At 40.7% G+C, this 24804-nt stretch overlaps 1 protein-coding gene across 1 annotated transcript in view; it reads right to left on the minus strand.

Moving 5' to 3' along the window:
- tanc1b (tetratricopeptide repeat, ankyrin repeat and coiled-coil containing 1b) overlaps window positions 1-24804 on the minus strand; it is an 88886-nt gene that overhangs the window by 16563 nt on the left and 47519 nt on the right. The window contains exons 5-12 of the mRNA XM_018702340.2: window positions 21430-21563; window positions 18567-18756; window positions 15856-16191; window positions 6909-7031; window positions 4612-4893; window positions 4252-4406; window positions 1440-1671; window positions 948-1114 (exon numbers count right to left, since the gene is read on the minus strand). Coding sequence (XP_018557856.1) covers window positions 948-1114; window positions 1440-1671; window positions 4252-4406; window positions 4612-4893; window positions 6909-7031; window positions 15856-16191; window positions 18567-18756; window positions 21430-21563 — 1619 coding nt within the window. The remainder of the gene's footprint in view (window positions 1-947; window positions 1115-1439; window positions 1672-4251; window positions 4407-4611; window positions 4894-6908; window positions 7032-15855; window positions 16192-18566; window positions 18757-21429; window positions 21564-24804) is intronic.

Consider the following 24804-nt stretch of genomic DNA (forward strand, 5'->3'; position numbering starts at 1 on the left):
AAACTAACTAGTGAGTTCAGAGGTTATGACACAAATTCCCATCAGTTAAAATACTGCTTCAATATATCAATTAGAGCTCATCTATTCTTTTACTGAAACATTTTAAGCAAACTGCCTTGTGTGCAGTTAACTGGGAAATTACAAGAAAAAATACATCCTTCCACATCATAAACTGATACAGACAGATTAATAGATGTAAATACATAAGAGCTGAATACAAAATATCAGTATCACCACATCCAGGGAACCTTGCCGTACACCAAACTTTATTTTTGGCCCACAGTTGCAGGATAAAAACAAATGGGCTGAACTCAGTTTGTAGTGCACTGCATACTGATGGACAGTACCTGCAGCCTGGCTTCTGCCTGAGCATTAATAACTTGAGTTCTAGATGTCAGACAGTCAGCTATCACATTATTATCCCAGGCACAGCACTTCTTCCCAGCAAAAGGAAAATCAGCCATTGGGTGTCTCATCAGGCATACCAAAGCCTCAGCCTTTGCCAGTGTGAGTTCAACACAGGCTCAGTACATCTCTGTAACTCGTCGACCTAGTGTCATCAAACTAGTCTGCTCAAAGTGACTGACTGCTCCTTCGCCGTCATGCTGTCTTGATTCTAGGGTCACTGATACTTCAATTCCTTCTTGAATGGGCCTTGATACACTTGACAAAAATGACTCTGCAGAGTAAAGCATGACAGGGAGGAGCAGTACAGGAAGACCTTTCAACGTTCAACCTTGTCAAAATCTGCAGGGTCTGATGTCAGTCAGTGAGAGTATCAAGAAGTGACAACAGATCCCACTTGTGGTCTGTTGTATTTTTCATTTGGCATTGTTACATTTGACAATTGTACTGGGAGAATTCTGCAACCTACTGCAATAGCTGATTATAACCCTATTTCTTAACACACAAGCAGGTTAATTTGAAATATTAAAGTTCTTTCTTACCAGTAAGTTGACCCGGACAGTGACCACCAGTTTCAGCCAGGAAGGAAACTTGGCAATGATCTTAGTGATGAAGGAGGCAATGGTGTCTCCATAGTCAGGCTTATGAAACTCTGCTTCGTTCAGCCCGTCTATCAAGATAATGTGGTCCTCCTCTGGAATCTTACGCTCTGGAAACATAAACAGAGTAACCAACAAAGGTAAGACTGTGTGCAATCAGGTGCAGCTCATAATAGAATTGTCTCAATTAAAATGCTCCATGGTGAGAGTGTAGAGAAGTGCATTATTAAGTGCTTTATAAGTATCTACATGGGCATCTAAATCTTATTTGACTTTCCTACACTTTCTTGACTTGACTTCCTACTTTCCTGTGGCTTTATGACACAACAAATTAAAGGAGTACTTAAGTTACATTACATTGCAGTTGTTTGACAGACATTTTGTTCAAAGCAACTTTCATTTTTCGTCATTCACAGAATAGAACAAGCATTTTACCTTTACGAAGATTGGCTAGTGGCTCCAGGACCCCCCTCCGGAAAGCAGCCATTGGGTCCTGGACACAGGAGCGCAGACTGAGCATGCTCTGGAGGTGGGGCTCTTTCAGTAACAGCTCCCTGTACGCACTGAGCTGGTGTGCTCTGCACAGCAGAGCTGCAATACTATGTACAAACTCTGGTACCAAGCAAGTGTAAGTGTTATCCGCCTGGCAGTAGTGATATGCCACCACCTGGAACACAAAGGAGTGGGAGAAAACCAGATGAAAGCAGGGTGACCTCAGACTTAGAAACTGAAAGAATCTAAAGAATCTGAAACATGTTAGAGTAATAAATGGTAAGTGTAAATTAGTTCCAGTGATGAATAATATTGAAGGCTGGGAACATTCAGTAACCTTCAAAGCCTTTGCATATGCCAAGAGCCTTGCTGACTAAAAAACAAACTCAGTGGATACAGTTGAGTCTGATGCCTTGTAATATTCATAACCTCACATATTGTCTCTTCAGCCAGGTTGAGAATGTGGTTTGATTCCACCCTAGTCCACACAGAAGGCATGATGGAGTAACTGGGCTGATGGCTGACCACCTCAGACAAACTCTATTATAAAAAGGAAGCAGTGGATCCCAGGTGCACTTCTAAAAGGAGGACCTTGTGTGTCTGAGCAGGTTGCTGCAGTGTTCTAAAGGAGGTCTGATTTAGAAGGAAAAAAATGAGGGACAGGGATGGGGAAGAAGCAAAGGGAGATGCCCTGGGGATGTATGACTGTGTTCTAATTACAGGGCAACCTGGTGGAGCTGACACACTTCCAGGGGCGGCAGGAGGAGGAGCAGGGAACCTGTTCCTCTGCTGGCTCTACCTGCATATTGATCCATCAACAGTGATGACCAGCTTCTGGAAAAGTCACTGACTGAAGCATGAAGCTAATATAATAACTTAACAAACACGGAAAAAGGAAATTATGAAATTATGTTTGGTGAATAGAGTAAATAAGTTACCTGCTGTTTGTATAAATACAATATCTCTGGATGGGCAGCTGCCAGAGAGACTGAAGTGATAGTTATCATTGTGTACAAGTCACGCAGACTACTGCCTCATCAATGAGAAATAAGAATCTCAAGAACTGATGATGCAACACTCTGCAGAGCACCTGCAGTGCTTCATCTACTGGCAACAATGAATGAATTTATTATTGAGAAACAGTCCCTAAAAACATGCCTGTGTCATCAGAGTGAGGAAGTAAAATTATGATTTATTTATACTAAACCATAAAATGTAATGGACTCAGTGTCCCTGTGAGACCCCTCTTGAATCAATGATTAAAAAGAGAACTGACAGAATTTAACAGAAGCTGCTCAGTGTTGCATCAGTATTCACACATCGCAGGAACAGAGCCCCTATGAGAGCGCCTGTTGAAAACACTCTCTGGAATAATTGGCTTGAGGGGTACTGCTAGGGACATTTAGATGAGCCACAGTAGCATACAGTCAGCTGTCTGGTGCATGAACTTTAGCAGTCCCAGTGACACAGTGAAGGCATCATTTCACTACTAAGGAGGCATCCATGACATGCAAAGAGTATTGAACCCTGAGGGTTTTAGAGGGACACCAGGATGTAAGCAGTAACATTAAAAGGACGGTGAAGCAGGATCAATGACAGAGTCCAGTGAGGAGAGTCCCATTAGAAAGCTGAGTCGCCCATCAGCCCACTATCACAAAGCTTTTCAAATCATATGAATGCCACTGTGAATGCAAAATGTCTTCCTTATTAAAGCTCTCAGCAGGCAAAGGAAGGCCAGAGTCATTAAATACCTGAGAGATTCAGTCATCTAAATTAAAGAATGAATGAATTACATGTTGAACTGAACGTGTAAGTATTGCATTCCTGACAGCCAATCAATGTTGAGTGGTTTTATAAACAGCACACAAGTGTAGCTAGTAGTCGCTAAAGATGCAGGAGTGAAGACCTAAGGAGAGGTTTCTGCCAATTAAATCTTTTCAAAAATACTGAATACATAAAAGGTAACAATTGATGTATAGGAAAGTCACTAGCAAAACCAAACCACCATGGCAGTTTTATTAGCAGCATCCCAATAATTATAAAACTAAAAGACAACTGCAAACAGCAATTCCACAGACCACACCAGAGTGCATTAAGCAGAGAACATGTCAGACAGGTGAAGTGAAGACTTGTCTGTCCACTGAAAAATTTTTGATCATAATGGGAGAAAGCATTGCAGAAATATGTTTCAACTCCTGTTTGTGTCTTTGCTGCAAACTCTGTCACAGGCAAGTGGTCAACAGTAATGACGACTGTGGCTGACTAAAATGCACAAACATTTAGGCTGTTCACTTCCGCAGTCATACTGCAGTGCTGAGACGCTGCAAATTCATTGCATCTCAAGTCAATCAAGCCTATGGTGTCATAGTCTGAGCAGACTGCAGAGGACCATCCACATTTCATAAGCTGAATATCAAACAAATGAACATAAACAACCATAAATCATTCAGTGAGTGGAGCCAGTATCAGGATTCTGCAGGACGTCTCATACATTCTAAGAAAGGTAGATGCTAATCAAGAAAGTAGACCCAGTATACGAGTTAATAATTAATAACAGGCAGCAGATCCCAATGCATCTGTTTAAATAATGACTGATTGACCACTATAGCATGACTTTTCTCAGGGTGACAGCTGTAATCAGACCACACATTTATTTTCACATATATATATTTTCAACTTAAGGCATTCATATTTATTTCCCATTATGTTATTTATTTATTTATTTTTAATGTTGAGGCCTTGGCTGATGTCATACCTTTGCAGCCAGACGTTTGACGGCTGCCTCCCTGCGCCGCTGCATCTCGGGGGTCCCCGGGCAGCTGTTGGTCCTCAACGTGTTGGTAGCGCTGGAAGGTGGAGTGGGCTGTGGGGGCTGGCTGAGAGGAAGTTCTGTGCTTGGTCCCCCACCACCTAGCAGAAACAGTATGAGTATGTCATATTACTTTTATTAGTGTAAAATGTATCATTACTAGATGATTTAAAAAAAAAAAAAAAAACATGTTACCAGGCAGTTAAGACCCTATTTTGTGAATTAGTTTGACTGTAGATGAGGAAGGAGCTTGCTTCTAATGTAGACCCTCACATCCAAAGATACTGACTGAATGAAATTAATTACTTTTAGGGGAGGCACTCGGACTGTTAGAGGCAATCTGACGCATGCGGCCTCCGTGGCAGCTCAGTGCTACTAGCCGGGAGATGATGGCAGTCTTCCCATAACCCACGCTGCCCACCACTACAGCGCCCTGGTTCTCAGTGGATTCGCTGGCCTTCAGGACGTCTTCCAGCTGCTGAAAGAGCCAATCTCGGCCCACGAACACAGAATCTGTGGTGATGCTGGGCACCTCAAACAACAAAGGCTTGAGCATGATGTCCACTGGTTTGTAGGGAGCAAAACGAGCTGAAGGAAAGGAATAAGGAAAAGAAACTGATTAGGATTATTGCATTATGATCTCAAACTGATGTTGTGTTCTAGTTCAACCATAATTTATCCCAGATTAGCTTCATCTTTAATCCATTAAAGACAAACTTAAGTACATTGCCATGTAACTATATCAGTTTTTAAGGAATGCATGCGTCTCAGTAGTTTTCTCCATATGTGTGAGTGTGCCACATATATCAAACCTGAACAATGAAGTCCTAAAACTGTTCTTTTCATTGTCTGCTTCAGCTTGAATTAATGTTACTTTAAATACAATCAAAAAGTACCAACAAAAGTGGACTGGAGAGAGCATTCTCTATCTAATCCACTTCAGCACTAATTAAATCTCAGAACATTTGTTCACCAAGGAGCTCTTTTTATGTTCTGATCCTCTCTACTAATACTTGTACCAATACAACTACTAACGGTACTGCTAGTGCTGCTGCAGATGCTACTTTTACAGCTATTATACTACTGTTTACAGTTAAACCTACTGCTGACATCTTGGACGCTTAACTTTCCTTGAATGAACAAATACAGGAGACTTTTCATCCCTTGTGCCAAACTTCATTACTACATGCCAATAGCTACATCATCATGATGGATTGTTTATTCTGAATACATTTTTATCTCTGCAAGTTATTTTAACACTGTGAAAAAATACTTAAATACTTGAAATAAATCAAAACGTAATGGCCGCTTGGAAAGGAGAAAATTGATTTATGAATCATTCTACTATCTAAAAGATGTTGGCAGGACTCCTGAATATATATGTGTGTGTGTGTGTGTGTGTGTGTGTGTGTGTGTGTGTGTGTGTGAGAGAGCAATACACAGTTATTGAATTCTTTTGGTCAATTGCTACCAAAGTTTGCCAAAATACTTTTGATCTGACCTATTACATGGCCTATGGGGATGTCTCTTACCCACACCTCTACCTCTACAAAACACAAACCACACCCAAAACAGTTAATTACTGTTTTAACAGCAAGTGGCATACAGCTGTCTACTGTCCTCGGCAATGGTGGAGGCGTAAAACTAAATATATGCATGCACAGAGAACATGAATTCAGACTGAACAGACACAGATTGTTCCTCAGTAATGATTTACCATCCACAGGGATATAAAATTATCACGATGCTGCTGTAACTACTTCATGTTTAAGGAGGTGTGGAAAAGGAAGCAGACATTTTCAAAAGAGGGTTAAACAGTTTGAGTATCTAATGATGTTGTATTAAATTATTCATGTTCTCATCAAATATTCACTCTGTGGGATTTCTCTCAGTTAGATGGAGGATTCAAAACATATAATGAAGACACAGGCGGTTGAACCAGGGAAACTTTACAAGATTTTATCTGTCAAGCTAGGGAGCAACCTAATTCCTCCAACATGCACTTGATAGTATAGCATTAATACGACTCAGCGCAGCAGTATTTATGTTGCACAATGCATTAGCATTTGGACGGTTAAACTTTGTCTGATCTGCACAATAATTATGAGGTTAAAGTTCTTTGAGCTTTAATTTGAGGAAGTTTATATCAACATTGGATCAACCAACGTATTGGTTGTAGCCCTTCTTATACATTACTCTAAATGGTATAAAGAGCTATAATTCTTAAATTCTTAAACCCCAATATGGATATGAAAACCTCAAACACTATTAAGGCTGAAACACAGCACTTAAACCTGATAATCACTGTCATTTATTTGAAATCTAATGTGCTGCTAAAGCCCAAATAATGAAAAACATGTCACTGTCCACATACAGTACTACACTTAGCATTTTACTCTCTGGTGGCAGTGACTACAAAGAGGTATAGTGCTATCACTACAACTGACAAAAGTACAACATAAATTGATGTCACTGTCTCAAAAAAAAAGAGAGAGAGAAAGAGAGAGAGAACTGGCTAATAAATGGATCAGCTGATGTGTTTTTCCCACTTGGCCCTGGCTGGCTCATGTGTACCCTACAGCAATAACACATACTGCAGTCACCTTTAGAGTCCTGAGGTGGCCTTCCTCCTGTATTGTGCCAGGGTAGGCGAATGGACGTCCGCAGGGGGGTGTTGCGCTGTTCATCAAGAAAGCTCAGGTCTTCCAGCTTAGTGGAACTGGTTGCTGGAGACAGACAGAGACAGGCAGAAGAAAGAGAAAGTGAAGCAGACACTTTGCATTTTAAGTGTATTTGACACAGTGACATTAAAGAGTATGACAGGAACACACACAAGAATAAGATTTTGTGACACACTGGCATCTCTGAGAGAAGATGAGTGAAGAGGAGGCAAGCCAGTGTGTTGTGATGTTTGTAGCTTGCTAGAGGCAGTGAGTGCAGGTACCAGTATACTGTGGCAGTAACCATAAGTCAAGACAGAAATGCTCCCTTTTTCTTTGATTTGAGCTGACAGTTACACACTATATAGCAGCGAAAAGTCTGCTCCTGCCCTATAATGCAGAACAGACTACAACATTTGTAGTCAATATGCAATCATTCAAGAACAAGGCCAAATAATTTGATGCATTATAAAATTATACCACTTTTACTGTTAATGTTACACTTGTTTAGGAGAGCAGAAAAAAATCTATCACAGGTTAATCCTCCAATATCTTAAAATATCAAGGACCAACAAAAAACACTGATGTTTGAAGTTACATTGCATCCAGACTTGTGTTTTATTAAATTCATCATTTTGCAGCAGAAGGAGGAGACTTCTCTAAGCAGGAGATGTTGTGACCCCAAATGGGTGACGCTTCCTTCAGTAATTAAATTCTGCAGATGAACCACTTGATGAAACATTAAAAAGCAATTCAACTGCTTGTTTGAAGTATAGTCTGTAAGAATAATAAAAGAAGCACATTAGTACAACTACGTCTCTCTTCCTGCTGTTCGTCGCTCAGCATTGCTATCTCCATGATGATCCATGCTCTCTTGGCCCTGCTGAAGAGCAGAGTTGCTGCTTTCTACTTTATCAGACTCAGCTGGGAGAGCCAGTCACAAACACTCAACCCTTCTCTTCCCTCCCTCACTTGGTTGCTAACTTACTCTCTGGAATGTCCCACTAATTAAAACCCGTCTGCTGACAACAGAGTAATGGAGAAAGTTGCCATCAATACAATGTTGACTAGAATAAAAGAATGCCCTCATGGTTACTTTTACTGTCATGGAATGACACAGGTGTAAGTCTAACTTAGGAAGAAAGAAAAAAAAATCAACAAAGGTAAACACACAAATTACAAAGTTAGTGCAGAGCAATGCAGCACTGACACTTGAGCCAATCTGATCCTAAAGCTAAACTGAATAGCTACTTACATCCAACAGCAGAGCCTGGAAGGAAAATGGGAATTCTCAAGGCCCTCCCCTGGTCCCCAGCATGGAATATCTTTGGGCAGGCATATAGGGAAGTAGGCAGGGTGCAGACTCTCAGCTAAATCTGTTGAGAGTGCTCCCAGTGGATGAGCTCACCGAAGGCACAAAAGCAATTCCTCTGCCCCAGTGCTCCCATGCAGGCACACTGGCAGCATTCAGCTGCTGAGCTGTGGGCTTGGCTGCCCCCTCTCTAGCGCTCAGCCACTAGGCTCTAACTAAATGGATACAGAGGAGTGTCACCCTCCCTACTCACATGCATAGACCTCTGTCTATGTGCTGCATGCATTTGCATGCACGCACACACACACAAAATTTGGTAAGCAGTAAGAAAGCAGCAGAGGGTGAAAAGGGAGTGAATTAGAGAAAATATAAATGGAAAACCAGGAGATGTAGTCTCCAGTGGCTGATTACGGTTTGTAATGGGCAGCTGTTGTCATATTAATCAATGATCCCGGCTAGAGTGGGGTGAGGGATAAGAGAGAGGCATGTGAAAAAATTAGTTATGTAAAAGAATATAACACAGATACTCTGGCGGGGTGGGAGGTGGGGGCAGTAAAGCACTAAAGCCCACTGCTGGTATCAGCTGAGCACAAGAAGACGTCTTTCTCTTCTTTTCTCTTTAGATCGTTTAAAGATTTCTGAAGTGGAGAAAGCAAAAGCCACAATGACTATTATTCTACACAAGGTGCATCTTTTCCCCCAGTGGATCGAAAAGCAAAGACTTGCTTAAGTAATTTAAATGTACACACTCCTTTATTCCTATCTGTGTTAACTAATACTGCATCACAACCACTTTCCCTTTTTGTTGAGTCACATCTCTTGTTATCTACAATTCTTTCAAGGCCAAGAATTCCCACAGGATGACTTCAAATCCCTCCAATCCCCCTCTCACTTCTTTCTCTTGTACATCTCTACTCATTGATAAAATGCACATATGATACCTTGAAGTCTGTGCTTGAAGTGACTTTGAAGCTGCACAAATGTGTATTCTGATCAAAATGGGATTCTTTTTTCCTCAGGCAGGTCTGCCCTTTGAAACCTTCTGTTCTGTGTTTCCCATGACACAACAGTGGAAAGGGCTGAGCTAGACCGCCCCCCACTCCACTTATGTTCCAGACTAAATTCCCCTCTCCTCTTTAGCAATGGATACAATCAGGACTCTGATCACCTTGCCCACCATCTTGCTCTTTGAAGTTGGAGGAGTTCATTGAAACCGTTGTGTGACATTGTACGAGTGAGAGTGAAAGACAATTTTATGAGTAAGGCAGAAAGTGCTCTCTAAAATGAAAGGCAAAATATCTGGTTGGTGTAACACAGATGGAAGTCTGATTCCCACTGTGATGAATGTGTGGGTGACAAAGACAAATTATTACTCTGATAATGATCACAGCTTAATCCTTATATTATTTAATCAAAAAATTTAACTAAATATTCACAAAGTTTGTCACAAAAAAATCTAATGTAGCAACGAACTGTTAAAAAAATCTATATTACTGATGATCACCCTCCCACCCTTTTCTGTGCTGGTGAATTCTCTGTTCTAAACACCCTAACATCAACTCTGGCTACAGCCCTTCATTGACCTGTTAAGTCAGAATCTCTTTTGCTTAAGATGGGTAAGTGCTAAGAGGAAATTAGGTGGCCTGCATGCAAATTTTTCTTGTTACCATGGAAACTTTAAAATTCCTCTGGCTGCAATAGTCCACTTTCTTGATCAAAGGTGAAAAATTAATATGTTGGAGAAAAGTTTCAATTCCTGCACACTGTCAGCACTGACTTCAGTGACTGTTTCTGTCACAGAGCTTTGACTGGCATTTTTCTCAAGAGAGATTTAACTTGGTGTATAGAAAGAAAGTTCACAAAAAGTCCAGCTGTTGCTGACCAGGTCTGATTATAAATCAAGCCATATATGATTAGATCATAGAAGCAGCTTGCTACTTTAGCTTGATACAGGAATAATATAAGAAACAGAGGAGGAAAAAGAGTTCACCATCTTAGTTTAGCGTGTTAGCATACCTGATGTCTCCTAATTAATACTAGCAACAAAGTACAGCTGAGGCTGAGGGGAATGTCATTAGTTTCATAAATATTTGGTCATGCACCAAATAACTGGACAAATTAAAAGTTTTATCTGGTGAAGGCACTACATGAGAAGTTATCACCAAAGTAATTACAACTGACCCTGAGGGGAACATTTAAGTCTATACCAAATTTAAAAAAAAAAAAAAAAAGAAATTAAAAAAAAAAAAAAAAAAAACATTTCATTTTAAAAAAGTATATAATTATTGGTTGCATTGTCCAACCTTAGAAGCACAATAAAGAGAAAGCAGCTTTAAAGTACATTTTCTACATAGGAACTAAATGCACCCCTTGACTAACTCTGTGACAAAAGCTATAACCAGGAACAAGAGAGGCCTTGGATATTTATACCAGTCATAAAGCTTGATAAGTTCTTGAACAGCCATTATAGAATTCTTAATAGTTGAGTTAATTAAAGTTATACAAATGGTTCTGTTGTGTCAAACAGTGGTTGGCTAACACTCTGTCCCTTTGAGATTTGGGCATTTGGCAAATTCTGATCTGTCGATGGAGTACCACTGAGCAGAATTTTAAATGGCTCCTCAAAACACATGCAGACTGAGCTCTGCAATGATTTTTATTTTGCTCCTGCTGTGACAGAGCGGTGTTGAACAATTTTCTGAAAATAGACATTTTAAAAGACGTGAGTGTGACCTTTTCAGAGAGCTGGAGGACAGGAATGGGTTATCTGTTATCTCTTTTTGTCCTCTTTTCAATCTCTAGTCTTTCAGATCAATGTCTACATAAAGCCAGAGGCAATAGTGAATTCCATGGCTACCTGAAGACATCACAAAACACTGACAATATGCATGGCATGTCTTCAAAAAGGTTGCAAAAATTACAGCAGACAATGCTGTCTTTACAACTACTGACTACAGAAAAGACATGAGCTTACAGTGCATCAGATAAAAATAGTTACATCATGCCTTCCTGCACCAGTACTATACAGACAGTACAGCATATCAAATTTAAAAAGCCATACCTCAACTTTGTGCTGCATCAGTTAAAGAGACATGATTTTCTACTTTGACAAAATTACTGTCAGACCTTTGCAAACATCTGAGTCACAGATTGGGTTCACATGGACTGGGTTGTCCTAATAAAACGCAGATGTGAGCTGTACTCAAACCTTACCTTGTCAGTGTTTTCCAACATTTTGATAGAGAAAAAATTATTCCTAGAATTATCTCGTCAACAGTCCAGAGACTTACATGAGGACACAGTTTAACAAAGGATCTTGGATCCATTAACAAGTTCTGCCAGAGGAACACAGGACTTGGAGTACAAACAAACAGTGAGTGTGTACTGTACCACCATGGCTTAGACCACAAAGCTTTGCTGAATAGCTTAACACCACAGAGGCACTGTAGCACCATTCCTCAACCACGGTGACCCTAACTCAGCCTCCCAGTCTGAGCAACCCAACCACAAGCAGCTCAAGCTAAGATTTCAAAATCATGGAATTCCAGTGGCCAGAACTAATACAGCCCTTTGACTCTGTAAGCCTTTTTAAAAAGCTTAACTTGAAAGACTTGAAAATAGAATGCTTATTACCTAAGTATAATGAGAAACACGGATGGCAGAGGGCAAAATGCATTGAGTGAAATTTTGTTAAACCATCAACCAACATCTGACATTTGAAAGTGTCAACTTGGGCAGAAGATTAGTGATGTTAATGGGCTGATGAGGCGCTTGAAGAAATTACCTTACAGGCTAAATCCAAAAGGCCATCAATTGCAACATTTATTTTCATTTTCTAAAAAGCTGGATTGCAAGAAACAAGAACCATGGAACAAACTGCCTTGCTGCTTATTACCTCTGCTGAGACTAAAGTATGATGGCAACACTATTGACACTGACATCACGGAACACATTAAAAAATGCAGTGAATTATTTTGCGTCATTCAAATTTTCTATACAAAAACAATGTTTAATCTTTACCTCTGTTTAAATATTGACTTTGGTTTGACAACACCATTTTAGCCATTTCTCAAAGTAATTTTATTGTGTCTCGGATCTCTTTGCCGTTTTAGGTACTCTGTTGCCGATCTGTCACCCAATCTAACTTCTGCACATTTATTTGGTGGTTATAGGACTGTGACTGATAGTTACTGAATTGAATTGTGATTTATATGACCATATTAAAAAGAAACAAGATTCGCTCTTGAATCAGATATCAATGAATCCAGCATCATACCACTATCACAAGATAGCAATTTATTAGATTAGCAAAAAATGGCGTTTGTAAGTTAACAGCAGGCTTTTAATACTGGGCTGTAGAAAAAGGACTGCACTCATCTATCTATCATCTGCTTACAGAGTGGGCAAGCAAAAGATTTTCCCATTGAGGGAAAGGAAAAAAACCATTGACATTTCTTTCAGGCTTTCAATGTATCCCACACAGCCCTTACATGAGGTCAACTATGACCTTTAAAACAGCATATATTTTGATCAAATCAAATGAATGATACATATCTGTGGTGCCTGTTGAGGCTGCCGTTGAGACAACTTTTTAAAGCTGCCTTATGAAATAGGTGAAAATATCAGAAAATCTTTCTCCCATCTCTCTTCTTCACAGAATAAATAGTGACCAACATACCTCTGTTGACTACCAACTAATGATACAATTACAAACTGCTCCTTTAGTGGCATATGAATTCAGCCCTGTCTACTGTGACAGGTGGTGTATGCCAACATTTGTGTAACTTGCCCTAGTGCATGCAGGCTCCACGTAGTGTTGCTTGAGTTCCCACTGCAGCCCAGGGGGAAGTTAATGTGACAGTGTGTATATGTGTTTGCCAAGGCAGTACAAATGACACTTCTCAGTAATATGCCGACATTCCCTTCGACATACATAGCTAACATTCTAGAGGTCCAGCTATGCACCGGTTGATTGGCATTAGACAGATGGGCAAGGTCCATTTTGCTTTTCAGAAAGAAATTTGCATTTGTGCTGCAAAACTCTGCCATTTTATGTCATTCTCTTAATTGTCTGTTGCAGTAACCTTGATATTTCAGTGCTTAGTGAACCAATACTAAAATTTTTGCCAGGGAGTTGTATGCCTCTGCTTACCAGTCCAGATGCAATTAGCATGTAAATGCTTGAGGTATGGCGGTCACAGTGAACTTGACCTATGACCCCTGACCACTGAAATCTAATCAGTGATGAAATCATGCTACATGTACACATTGCTTTATTCTAGGGGGCCATGTGATGTACCCTCCCCCCATCCCATCCACCCCCCTAGTACAAGCTTATCAGCACTACCACGCAAACTTTTAGGGGGAGGGGATCATTTATCTTCTTTTAAATCGAGTTTTGCATCAGTATATTTAAGCAAATAATATCCAACTATTATATTTCTTTTCATGTTGGATCTCCGTGTCCTAGTTTAATGTCAAGGACAAATTGGCAAACTCGCAGCAGACATCTCGTTATCCTATATGGTGGTACACAAAGCCAGACAACAAAGGCTAGTCACAGAGTTCTGGCACACAGAGTGAATGCACTAATGATGAATACAGTTTTGTTTGCTGTGCACAATGGCATCTCATCCATTTAGCTCTTTCCTGCTTCAGTAATTGCTTCTTTAGAGTCCTTATTTTTTTATTGAATACAGTATCCTTGAGTACCAACAGAAAAGAAACGTTGACCCTGGCACATCATCACATCAACAAAGATGGGTTTGGGCCATAAATGAAGTTGTCTCACCATGTCGTTGATGTCCTCTTCCTGGGTTTTTTTTCACAGGGCGTAAAAATCTGAGGTGTGATCTCCACAGGTCCCTAGAGGGTAACGCTGCATAACTATGACATCAGCCCATAAACTCTTGGAGCACACACAGAGACCAGCACACTGGTGCTCACGCGCAAACCAACACACATAGACAATTCAATATTTCCTGGTCTGTTAGCTTTATGAGCCGATGTGTGTGTCTGCGCTGTTCGGGCCTGTGTCAGGGGTAAATAATGATGAGATGTACAAGGGTACAGACTCATGGAACAACAAGAAGAGTGGGCAATGAATAGGCATGTTCAGCACAATAGCTTGTGAAACTTTCTGTTAACAATGTGGCCAAAGATTTAACTATCACGACACTATCAACATGTTGTGAAAAAACAGTGCACACTGTGTGAATTATATACATATGTGAGCTGTGGCATGTGTTTTTGTTTGAGACCAGGCTATACACTAACCGTGTACTATTCACCGTGCTTCTATTTCTAGTACCAAGTTCATTGTATCCTCTTACTGATGATTTAAGAGAACACTGCAAGGATAATTGTCTTGTTGCAAACTGTAAGGACTTAGAGACAAACATGGCCCCTTGTCTTTTGTCCTGGTGACTGGTGTCCACTTTTCATGTGTCTTCCCCAAGCTCTACCCAGCCTGCCTGTCATTTCACCTCACTAGAGGAATTGTCTGCTTGTACAATGCAGTGTGACATACAGGTCATCTCCTCAATTAACTTTTCATCTGTTTATTTTGTTTGCTTCTGTCAGTGTTGCCCACCCCTTTATACAATCTTCACCTACCCTCGAAGAGTCTTGTTTACAACAGTCACAATCACATATGTTTCTATTAGTCTAGCAAATCTAATAGTAAACACATGCAGTTTTTTCCCCTGGGTATTGACTAAGATAACTAGCATGTCTTTGCAGGTAGAGACTACATTGCTGGTGATCGCAGTTCACTTACACATTCAAATCTGTCTTTAGTGAATATCAAAGGTATAACACAACTGAAAGTAATCCTTTTAGTAACTAGTTCAACTATAGCATTCAGTGAATGACTTGATTTAGTGTTGTTTTTCTTTTTAATCAACTTGTCTCAACCTGCCTTTGGATATCCCTGCAACAGTTTTAAAGTAGAGGGAGGCAGTGTGAGGGAGACCTGGGAATGGATAAGGGAGGGTTGGGGATAAAGGGGTTGCGAGGGATATCAACAACTGTGACAGCTGTGTGGATATGGCAAGCTGAGCCATAACAGGGAGGTTCCAGGGCAGGAATGCAGAACAGATCAGCCAGACAGTGGCTTGTGCTTAGGTCCGACATGGCAGGCCGGGCCGAGGCACAACACGCAACAGCTGCCTAATCCCCAACTTCTGCCTTGATACCCTGCTCCTCTTTGAACAGCACGACCTGTCTTCTGAAAAACACTAACTTCCCATTCCCTCTACAGCTACAAATGTTTTTTCTTGTCTTTTCTGTCACTTGCTTGGACAAGAAGTGACACGCCACTTGTCAGCCTCAGGCACAGGTCATATCATGGTGTCACAATCTTGAACTGACTGCCAATGCATTGCAGAGAGACACCCAAGAACAGAGTCCCAGTCCTCCAGTCAACATAACAGAGGTTACTAGGCTACAAGAGGACAGCTTAAGTAAAATGTTTTACGTAATGCTATATCAAAGCACACTGTGGAAGCGTATACAGATTCATTCCATTCTTTCCTCTGCACAGGAGACCTCCAGATGTCAAAAACCAAGGGCTCCTACCTGCTACAGAGTTTGGCCTTGGCATCATGAGGGAAGAGGATGTCTGCGGTGGGTATGGAATGGGTCCCTCAGGTGAGCGGCTCGGAGGCTGCGATGGTGCTGATGCCCCTGCTGATATGTTGGACTGCTGCTGTTGCTGCTGGTCTGTCCTGGATGGGGTGTCGGCTGGCGTTGCTGTGGCACTGTTGGAGTCTTCTTCGGCCACAGGAGAGCAGGTGTCGGCCCGCACGCTCTGTGCCAAGCCATGGCGCCCACTGCCTCTCAGGCTTCCATCTTTACTCCACTCCAGGCTGGAGCCGCTGCGGTCATCGTTCTCCGAGGAACTAGTGATGGTGGCTGAGAGGAGACGAAAACAGAGACGGGAATTAGAGCAGGTGAGGAGGTAAAGTGAGGGAAAAAAGCGAGAAATATGAAAGTTATGTTCTTTGTGTGCATGAACATTTTTCTATCTACTGTCATTTGACTATGCCATATCAACACTGTTCACTTCCTGATTTATATTCATAATAATAGCCTGCTCACACTGAGGACATTTGTAAATTTTGTTTTCTGAACAAAGATTCCCTTAATGTCTTTTGATTTTTCTTTTCTTTTCTTCAGTTGAAGAATCTAATATCAAACACTAATCCAACAGCAACTGTATGCTATACTATGAAACAAAATTGACACTTAAACATTTTTTTGAAATGGAGGAAATTAGTGTAGAACTAGTGTTAAAATCAGCCTTTAGTATTTTTTAAGTTTAGACAGGTGTTTTAGTTACGTGAGAATAAATCCTTTAATCCTCCTCCAGGCCAACCAAGCTCTCTAACACGATCCCAAAAGCTGAGTGGATGGCCAAAGCTACACAATGACAGGCAGCTGGATACAGACATCACTACAGTCAGAGGACTGGAAGTGACTGGCCAGCTGACTGTGTTTGCATCACACACTACTAATCTGGATTTCATAATGCCCCAACACGTTGCATCATCACTAATGTTAATATAACAAACATATCCTGGACCTTGTGACCACTGTGCTGATTACCTGGGAAAATATGAAATCATTCATGACAGCAGTCGTGTCTGGCCCCTGCTCTCTGTCATCATGGTGTTGAAGAGGTTACAGTGATTGCTTGCTTAGTTGAACTATAGCCCTTGGCAAATAATCCATTATTATTTATCTAAACCTGTGGCTGTGGCTTCACCATAGGAAGACCTAGTTATTATGGTCATTGCTGTAGGCCTGTTATGGGTCTACACCCAGGCACCTCATGCAGAAACTCTTCTGGGAGCTGTTTTGTAAATGTTAAGACATTGTAAAGTCTCCTCAATTTCACCCAGGAGCTTTTAATGCAGTACAAAGCCAAATTAATGTGCTTTTGAAATCAGAGTCAGAGTCAAACTTCAAAGAACAGGGGATATTAATCACACACTGGAATCTGACTTGTGGACACAACATTGCTTTGTTCTTTTTCCATGCCTGCACAGTCTTATTAAGGTGGGTAGGTGGGATGTTGTAGACCAGTTTTGATTTCACTCAAGTAAAGTAGCTTTATAATGACAGGGACAACAACACATGCTATGTGAGTGAGTGTGTCTCAGCCTGGGTGGCAGCTCCTCACAGCTCCATGTTAAAAGATACTATATCACCGCTTCTATAAATTATTAAGCAGCGAATGATGATATTGCTCTGGGGGGACAGAATGACTGACTCTTGGTAAGCACTTATGTCAACTCTACAGAATTTGACATCCAAATTGTTGTATTATATCTGGCCTTAGCGTGTATTCTACTGCAGAGCAATCATGTCAGTCAGTTACTTAAATAACCACAGTTGCGTCAGAAATGATTCAAGTTCATCTGAGGATAACTGCGGGATCATACAGTTACAATTTGCTACTGAATCCTCACTACAAACATTCAAACTCCATATTCAGAGTGAAATCGTAACATTTCCTAGCCAATGAGGAGGCTTTGTGAGTAGAAACCGTAGAGGGATTAATACATGATTAGATGTCATCTTCCTGTCAGTTTGTGTAAATCCCCAGATGTCTTACAGGGCTATTACTAGAGATACAGTACAATGTCAAATTGTAGCAACTGTCAACCCAATGAGCTCTCATGCGAACAGCTCCATACAAAACCAAATAACTGACACATGGTAGAGGATGAATGCAATCTGACACAAATGCAATTCAGTCCCAGTAGGTTTAACAGAATGATGTATGACTGACACCGTGCACGTGAGAATTTGCAGTGTAACTCACAAAGTGCACACGAGTTAGCAATTCTTAGTTTACCAAAAAACTAGAAGAGCTTCAGGGGAAACACTGTGATAAGTGATAAAATACAATACGTTGCTACAGGTGGTTTTTAACTGCAGTGAGTTTCTCAGTTTCAAGGTGATAATTTGACAGATATTCTATAATCTGCTTTATGATATGTGGATATGAGTAGATATGAATGTCAACCAATACTGGATTGTTTAGTTTTGCATCATCCTGCACAATCTGAGGCAACAAATACAAAGACAGAACAACAATAAAATATTTCCACCAGGCAGCTTTAAGCTGCTAGCTTAAAAGTGAGTGGAGTTTTTCTGAAAACAAAGTTATATTTGCATCCAGTATCACTCATAAAAGCTCACTGTATGCATCCTTGAGGTCTGACAAACAATGCATTTGCTCCCTTTTTTGGTATTTGGTTAAAATGAAGGAGACTTCTCACCTATGATCCCGCTGTCTTTGCTCTCAAGTGTGGAGCTGGGACTGGTGATGGTCCCACATGGGCTGGAGCGGCTGAGAGGGGGTCGGCCGGTTGTGCTGTTGAGCGTGGAACATGGACTATCAGTGCTGGGAGATGCCGTGCTGCTGGTCAGTGTAGAGCAGGGGCTAATACCCTGGCTAGTCACAGAGCACTGGGGAGAAGGGAGAAAAGGGTTAAGGTACAACAAGAAAGTGCTCTACTAATCAAATATGTCAATGAAGTATGAAGTCAACTCAATATAAACTCTCAGCTGGCAACTTGTTCACATTTTTTCAGCATGAGCAGTGATAAACACAACAAAAATAATTTTCCAGCAGCTTTGGAAGGAGAATTGAGAGAATTTTAGAATGGTTTGATCAGAGTTTACTGCATATTGGACCTGGATCGTGTGAAAGCAATGCAAAAAATTCTCTTACAAATAAACAAGCCTTTCACATGTGACCATGACACATAAGCCGAAGGGCATAAGCCCTGTAAATGGAGCAGGGCTTGAAAATTACACAGTCATATATCTGGAGGAACCAAAATAGGCCTGAACAGAATTTCACAAGGGAAGAGCTCTCAACTTTGTTGTGATACAATAGATACCTTTCTCATGTCATCAAGCCTGTCTGACAACCATACAGCAGCTGAATCTTTGTTTGGGCTAACTGACAACCGTAGAAATCCAAATTAAAGCTGGTTTGTCCTGTTTCCCCATCTACCTCCAACTGTATTCTGATTCTACACAATGTACTGTAGCTCAAGAAGGTCGTTCTTGTCCCAGTGTAAGAAGAACCAAAACCTTCCAACAGTCACACACCACTGAGCCTGATAATCACTGTGTTTGAACAAATTCCTCCCTCAACCTGCTCCATTCACATTAGTTTCAGTAAATTTAACAAACTTTATTTTTCCACAAACAGGCAATTTCTTTAGCAGATACAGCACTAACTTAGCAGACAAATACACCAAAATGTCCACAATTAGCCCCTGCAATCCATTCTTTTTGGGAACTTGGTCAAATCAGAGGAATTCTTGTACATTTTATCAATACCTACCTCTTTGCACATAAAATGCCCAAATTAAAAGCTGCTGTTAGAAGCCCAGGTCAAATTAAATCAACCCTCATTCTCAATAAACCCACCTTGTTGCAGATATTTAACTGCCAGAGGGACTTTCACCCACCGTTGACTTATCAAGCAGCATTTAAAATGAGACTAAATATTGCCTCAAACAAACTCTACCAATTAAAGTATTTTAACTGACCTCAAATATCCTGCCGATAATTTGAATTCCGTAAATAATAAAGCAAAACAGTTCAGCACTATAGGTACTGCAGGCCATTATGGTTGAGGAGAGTCACTACAATTAACATTACATGCGTCACTAGAAACTAGATATAAAGACTGTATTTGAATCACATCATTTGAATAATTGCGTTGAAAAACTGAATGCGAATAGCATGATTTGAAATTGATTTAATAGTTTGTAAATTAATTCCAATTAACTTAAAAAATGAATGTAATATTATGAAATTTGATTCATTTGCTCTTTAACTGTATTTGATCCTCTCTGAAAATTCCATTCTACATACTTCCACACTCAGTTTTCACAATTCAAATTCAGCTCTTGCAATTCAAATCTGAATCCCATATTCTCCTCATTTTGGGAACAAATTTCATCATAAAATAGCAAGCCTCACCAATTCTTAGTCAATTTGAGAAAGAAGTGGCACTAACCTCAACGTGTACTGACTGTCTAAAGGTCTACATGTTTGTACAATGGCATGAACAAAGAATACAAACAGCAGAACAGGACAGAAGCTGCATGGCTGGCTGCATCATTAACAACTTGTGGAATGCTAGTATTAACTACGTAGCATTTCTTATTTTTAAGTTCAATCTGTTTTCATGCCGGTAGCTTTTACTCTACGTAATTGAGGCTGTAGCCAGGAGCTTATGCCACCTATCCAGTAAAAGCCAAACAGCTTACTGACATTTAGTCATTTACTGTGAGGTAGCTCTAAAAACGACATGCTGAGCTGAAGACATGTTGTAAAACAGCACGATGGAGGAAAAGAGAATTGCTGGCAGATGACAATAACATGCTCCTCCCCATCTGAGCTCTAAAAACACACACACCTATATGCACACAGACGAACCCAAAGTAAAAACCATTACAATTCCGTGCTGTCTGTCTCCTCTTTTGACATCTTAACTAATGAACATGATTCAAAAAATACTTTGTAAGCCTCTGTCACATTCCTAGGACTGCCGGTTCAAAACGTGTCCAAGACACAAGATGAATGAGGCAAGGGTAGCGTGCAAGGCTCTGCTCTGCTCTTCACATAGCCCCAGTTTAATTAGTACAGCCAAACAAACTGAGGCTAAGACCTAACATAACTCTATTTCTGGATATGGCCGCAGACACTCTTGTTACATACTCAAGAGCCCCTGGAATAGCACTCAAGTTACTGTGAGACTAAAACACCACACTGGAGCATTTGCACTGAAATAAAACCACTTTCAGTTCATTTTAAATAGACAGTTAGTTTCTTTAGAACATCTTTAACATCTAAATAAAAACATTTTGACAGTTACCGTTGTTGTGCCAAAAGAATAATTCCCAAAGGTCCCTCTTAAATCTTCATGAAAAATAATGCTCAGAGGAAAAAAAAATAATCAAGTTGCAACAAAAATAAAATCCATTTTTCTGTTATCAACTCCCTCCTCCTCTCATCCTTCCCCTCTCTCTTCTATCTCTCTATCTGTGCGCTGCAGCGCTGGCAGCAGCTGCTGTTGGAAGAAGGAGGGAGTTGGAGGGGAGGGAGAAAATGAAATACCTTCTTTTCATTCTTGTCATCCATAGGTATGCGTGCCGTACCCGGGATCCCTTCTCCCAGTAAAAAGCCCAGCCTTGTCATCAGTTCCTGGGTGGCAGGGGAGGAGGAGCTTGGCTGCTTCTCTGCTTGCAGCTCTAGAGAAGAGAGAGTGAGAGAGAATGAGAGGGAGAGAAATGCTCAACGTTAACAGGCAGATTCCCTCTCTCCACTGGATGGCCCACACAGGGGCCACTCTGCCTGCCTTGCCCTTCTCAGCTCTGCTCTGAAATGCTATGCTGCACTCTCCAGCTGCTGCTGATGTAGTGCAGACCTGGAGGGGGGTTGGGGGTGGGGGGCAAAGGAGAGAGAGAAAGGGAGAGAGAGAGAGTGTGGTGGGGTCTATAGTTTCTCTGTGTGTGTGTATGTGTGTAAGGGTGTTCTAAAAGAGTCTGAGTACATGTGAATGTCTAGCATTGTTAAGAAACCAGAGACACAGACACTGTGTGAGTGTGTTTGTGTGTGAGAGGGTGTGTGCGCGCGTGTGTGTGTGTGTGTGTGTGTCCTGCAATATGCCTTGAGTGCCAATTCCAGAGCTTTCTGGTTGTTTACAGCTCTCACTCATAGAGCCTCTGAATATCAATGAGTGGACATGGGCTTTCTCCAATACAGCTTTGACTGTCTGCAGTCTCAAGCCTTACTACCAGTTTGGGCTGCGATTTTAAGGTTGGGGTGCCATCGACATGACAGAGAATGCTTGCAGTCCTTTTTGTGTTTGTTTAAAAGTATGTCTTTCTGCATAGACTAAAACCCTCCCCAAAGCATTGGAGATAAATAAAACACTTGTGCAACTACCTGTACCTGTACTCATCATCCATACATGTAGCATGGATCTCAAATGTAGATGTGGCAAATTAATCAAGATAGACTCAAAACATTCCTTGGAGAAAATTTTGACTGACCGATAAACAGATGGAGGGAGAGAGAGAGAGGGAGAGAGAGAGAGAGAGAGAGAGAGAGAGAGAGAGAGAGAGGAGAGAGAGAGAGAGAGAGAGGGAGGGAGGGAGAGGGAGAGAGAGAGTGTACATCCAAGGTACAAAAGCTTATTATGCAGCTCTCTGTCAGCACCTTTTCCTCCTCTCCTTCATTTTCTCCTTTAGCCTCTTTCTTCCACAGTTATTAATAATGTTGGCAGTAAATCTGATTAAATACAAACAATGTCCAACAGCACAGTGTGCTGCCAAGCCCCACTGGAAGTCAAAATCAAGCCACCAGACACACACATACACATCTTTGGCATGCAAATATCCATGTACGGATAATGCGTTCCCTTTCACTGTGAATTCATTATAATAATTGCTATGTTTCAACTCTAAAGGTTGGATAATTCTCCAACCTGGTAAAATTATTGGGTCACAATATACAGAAGACAAAACTGGAGAAGAGAGGGAAATGCTTAATGAGTGAAAATTTATAGTATAGACCATTAGAGTAAGAATCCCTTTAGAGATCTCATCAAAAACATTACTTGTTATCCTCATTCTTCACACATTTGACAGCCTTTATGGTACAAGGTATTGGCCTTACTTCCCTCCACTATGAAGACGGCAGCAAACACACTCAAAAACTGATCTCCCCAGTCAAACGAGCAACAAGCATAGTGTATGTTTAATCATCGTCACTCAGTGAAACGCGGCTGTATTGGCTTTGGTAATTGGTTTTATTGGAGCCAGAGGGCTGCCTTGTCAGTCCACCACCCCTCCCTCCCTATCCTACTGTGAAACATTTTTTAATCTAGGTTTGTGTTTTCCTATCTCAAATTGCTGCGTGTTCTGTGTTTTGATCTGTAATTCCTGTGTGCAGTAATTTGGCACGTTTTGTCGCTGCTGTGTCCTAAATGTAACTACTCAATTAGATCTTTGCATATTAAGGATAGGAGAGCAGTGTAATGTTCTTTACTTTCTACTATGACATATTTTCTATATCTTCGTCAATGTCAATTTTTTGATTTATTTATTTATGTGTAGATAGTTGTAATTGATTGTCAATAACTTGTAAACATTCTGAATGTTTCCCTTAATGGGCAACGGCCATGAACATCAGGGTCATAAGATGTGATCATCTGACCTACAGTAATTGTACAATCTATTCATGACTTGAATCTCTGTATGAATTGACAATTCAGCAACTTGAAGAATAGATGCAAAGTGTGGTGAAATGAGGGGACAGTAATTAAAGATCATTACTTTCTCAGTGGAGGGTTCTTAACCTGTTAGAATACTAAGAATGTAATCAAGAAAATAACTCCAGGCTACAACAACTTTTTTCATTTTTATTTTTATAATTATTGCGATGCTAAGGGAATGCTGAATGAACAGAGGTATAATGATGGTAGAGTTAATGCAAAGGAATCAAAGCCAACATGGATCGTCACATGAAGAGAATTCCACCACTGATGTCAGAAACAGTACTGGGTGATGGAAGCACAGGTAGTTACTCTAGCTTTGGGATTTGTTAGCAAATGGAGCACAGACACTACTGCTACAGCTGAATAAAACAACAGAAACAATACATCACAAATAATGTGGATATTATAACAAGCAATCGCCACAACTAATGCACTCATTTAATGTCTTGCACAAGGACACGTCACACGCAAACTGGGATCGAGCAGCCAATTAATGGACAACCTCTCTTTGACCTTAGCAGCTAACTACAACATTTGAGTGTTCCTGCATTGTACTTGACAGTGATTTTACTCATACCCTTTTCAACAGCTGGACTAACTGTGTTCTCATTGAAATGTAGCTGAATTTTATCCAGGCACACAAAGCATGCCTCATCAAGCAGACTTCACAAGGGGTGAGAACTAATTCACCACTAATTTGCCAACAGAAAAGGTTCCTGGATTTTCTTGTAAACTTAACACTGGTCGTGATTAAAATACACACAGCTGATGCTACTATAACTACAAGAGAAATTTAGTGAAGGAAGAATAAACCATGCCAGCAATTTATCAGAGGCTTCTGTACAAAACAGATGTAGCCATTATGGTTTAGCACATGTTAGGCATGTGCCTTCTTCCTTCAGCCAAGAGTAAAATGTGTTTGAAGATACTTGTATTTTAAGTAATGGCAGACAAGCACATATCTCTAAGTTGAGGCTGTGCAGAATATTTACGTTACCCCTTTGACGTCTGCCCTGGGTTGCTGGGTTTCTGATGTAATTATGTTTTTATGTTGGCACTGCCTTTCAGCCAGTTGCACCTCCTCTTCAAAAAGCACTTGCCTTTAATTTTGAGAAACTGAAATATTCTATAGGGCTGAAAGGAGACATAGGCTCGAAGGTTTCATACTGAATAAACCAAAGCCTTGGTCTATATCGAAACAGAGATTCAAT

This window comes from Lates calcarifer, linkage group LG1, assembly GCF_001640805.2.
Source record: "Lates calcarifer isolate ASB-BC8 linkage group LG1, TLL_Latcal_v3, whole genome shotgun sequence".
Taxonomy (NCBI): domain Eukaryota; kingdom Metazoa; phylum Chordata; class Actinopteri; family Centropomidae; genus Lates; species Lates calcarifer.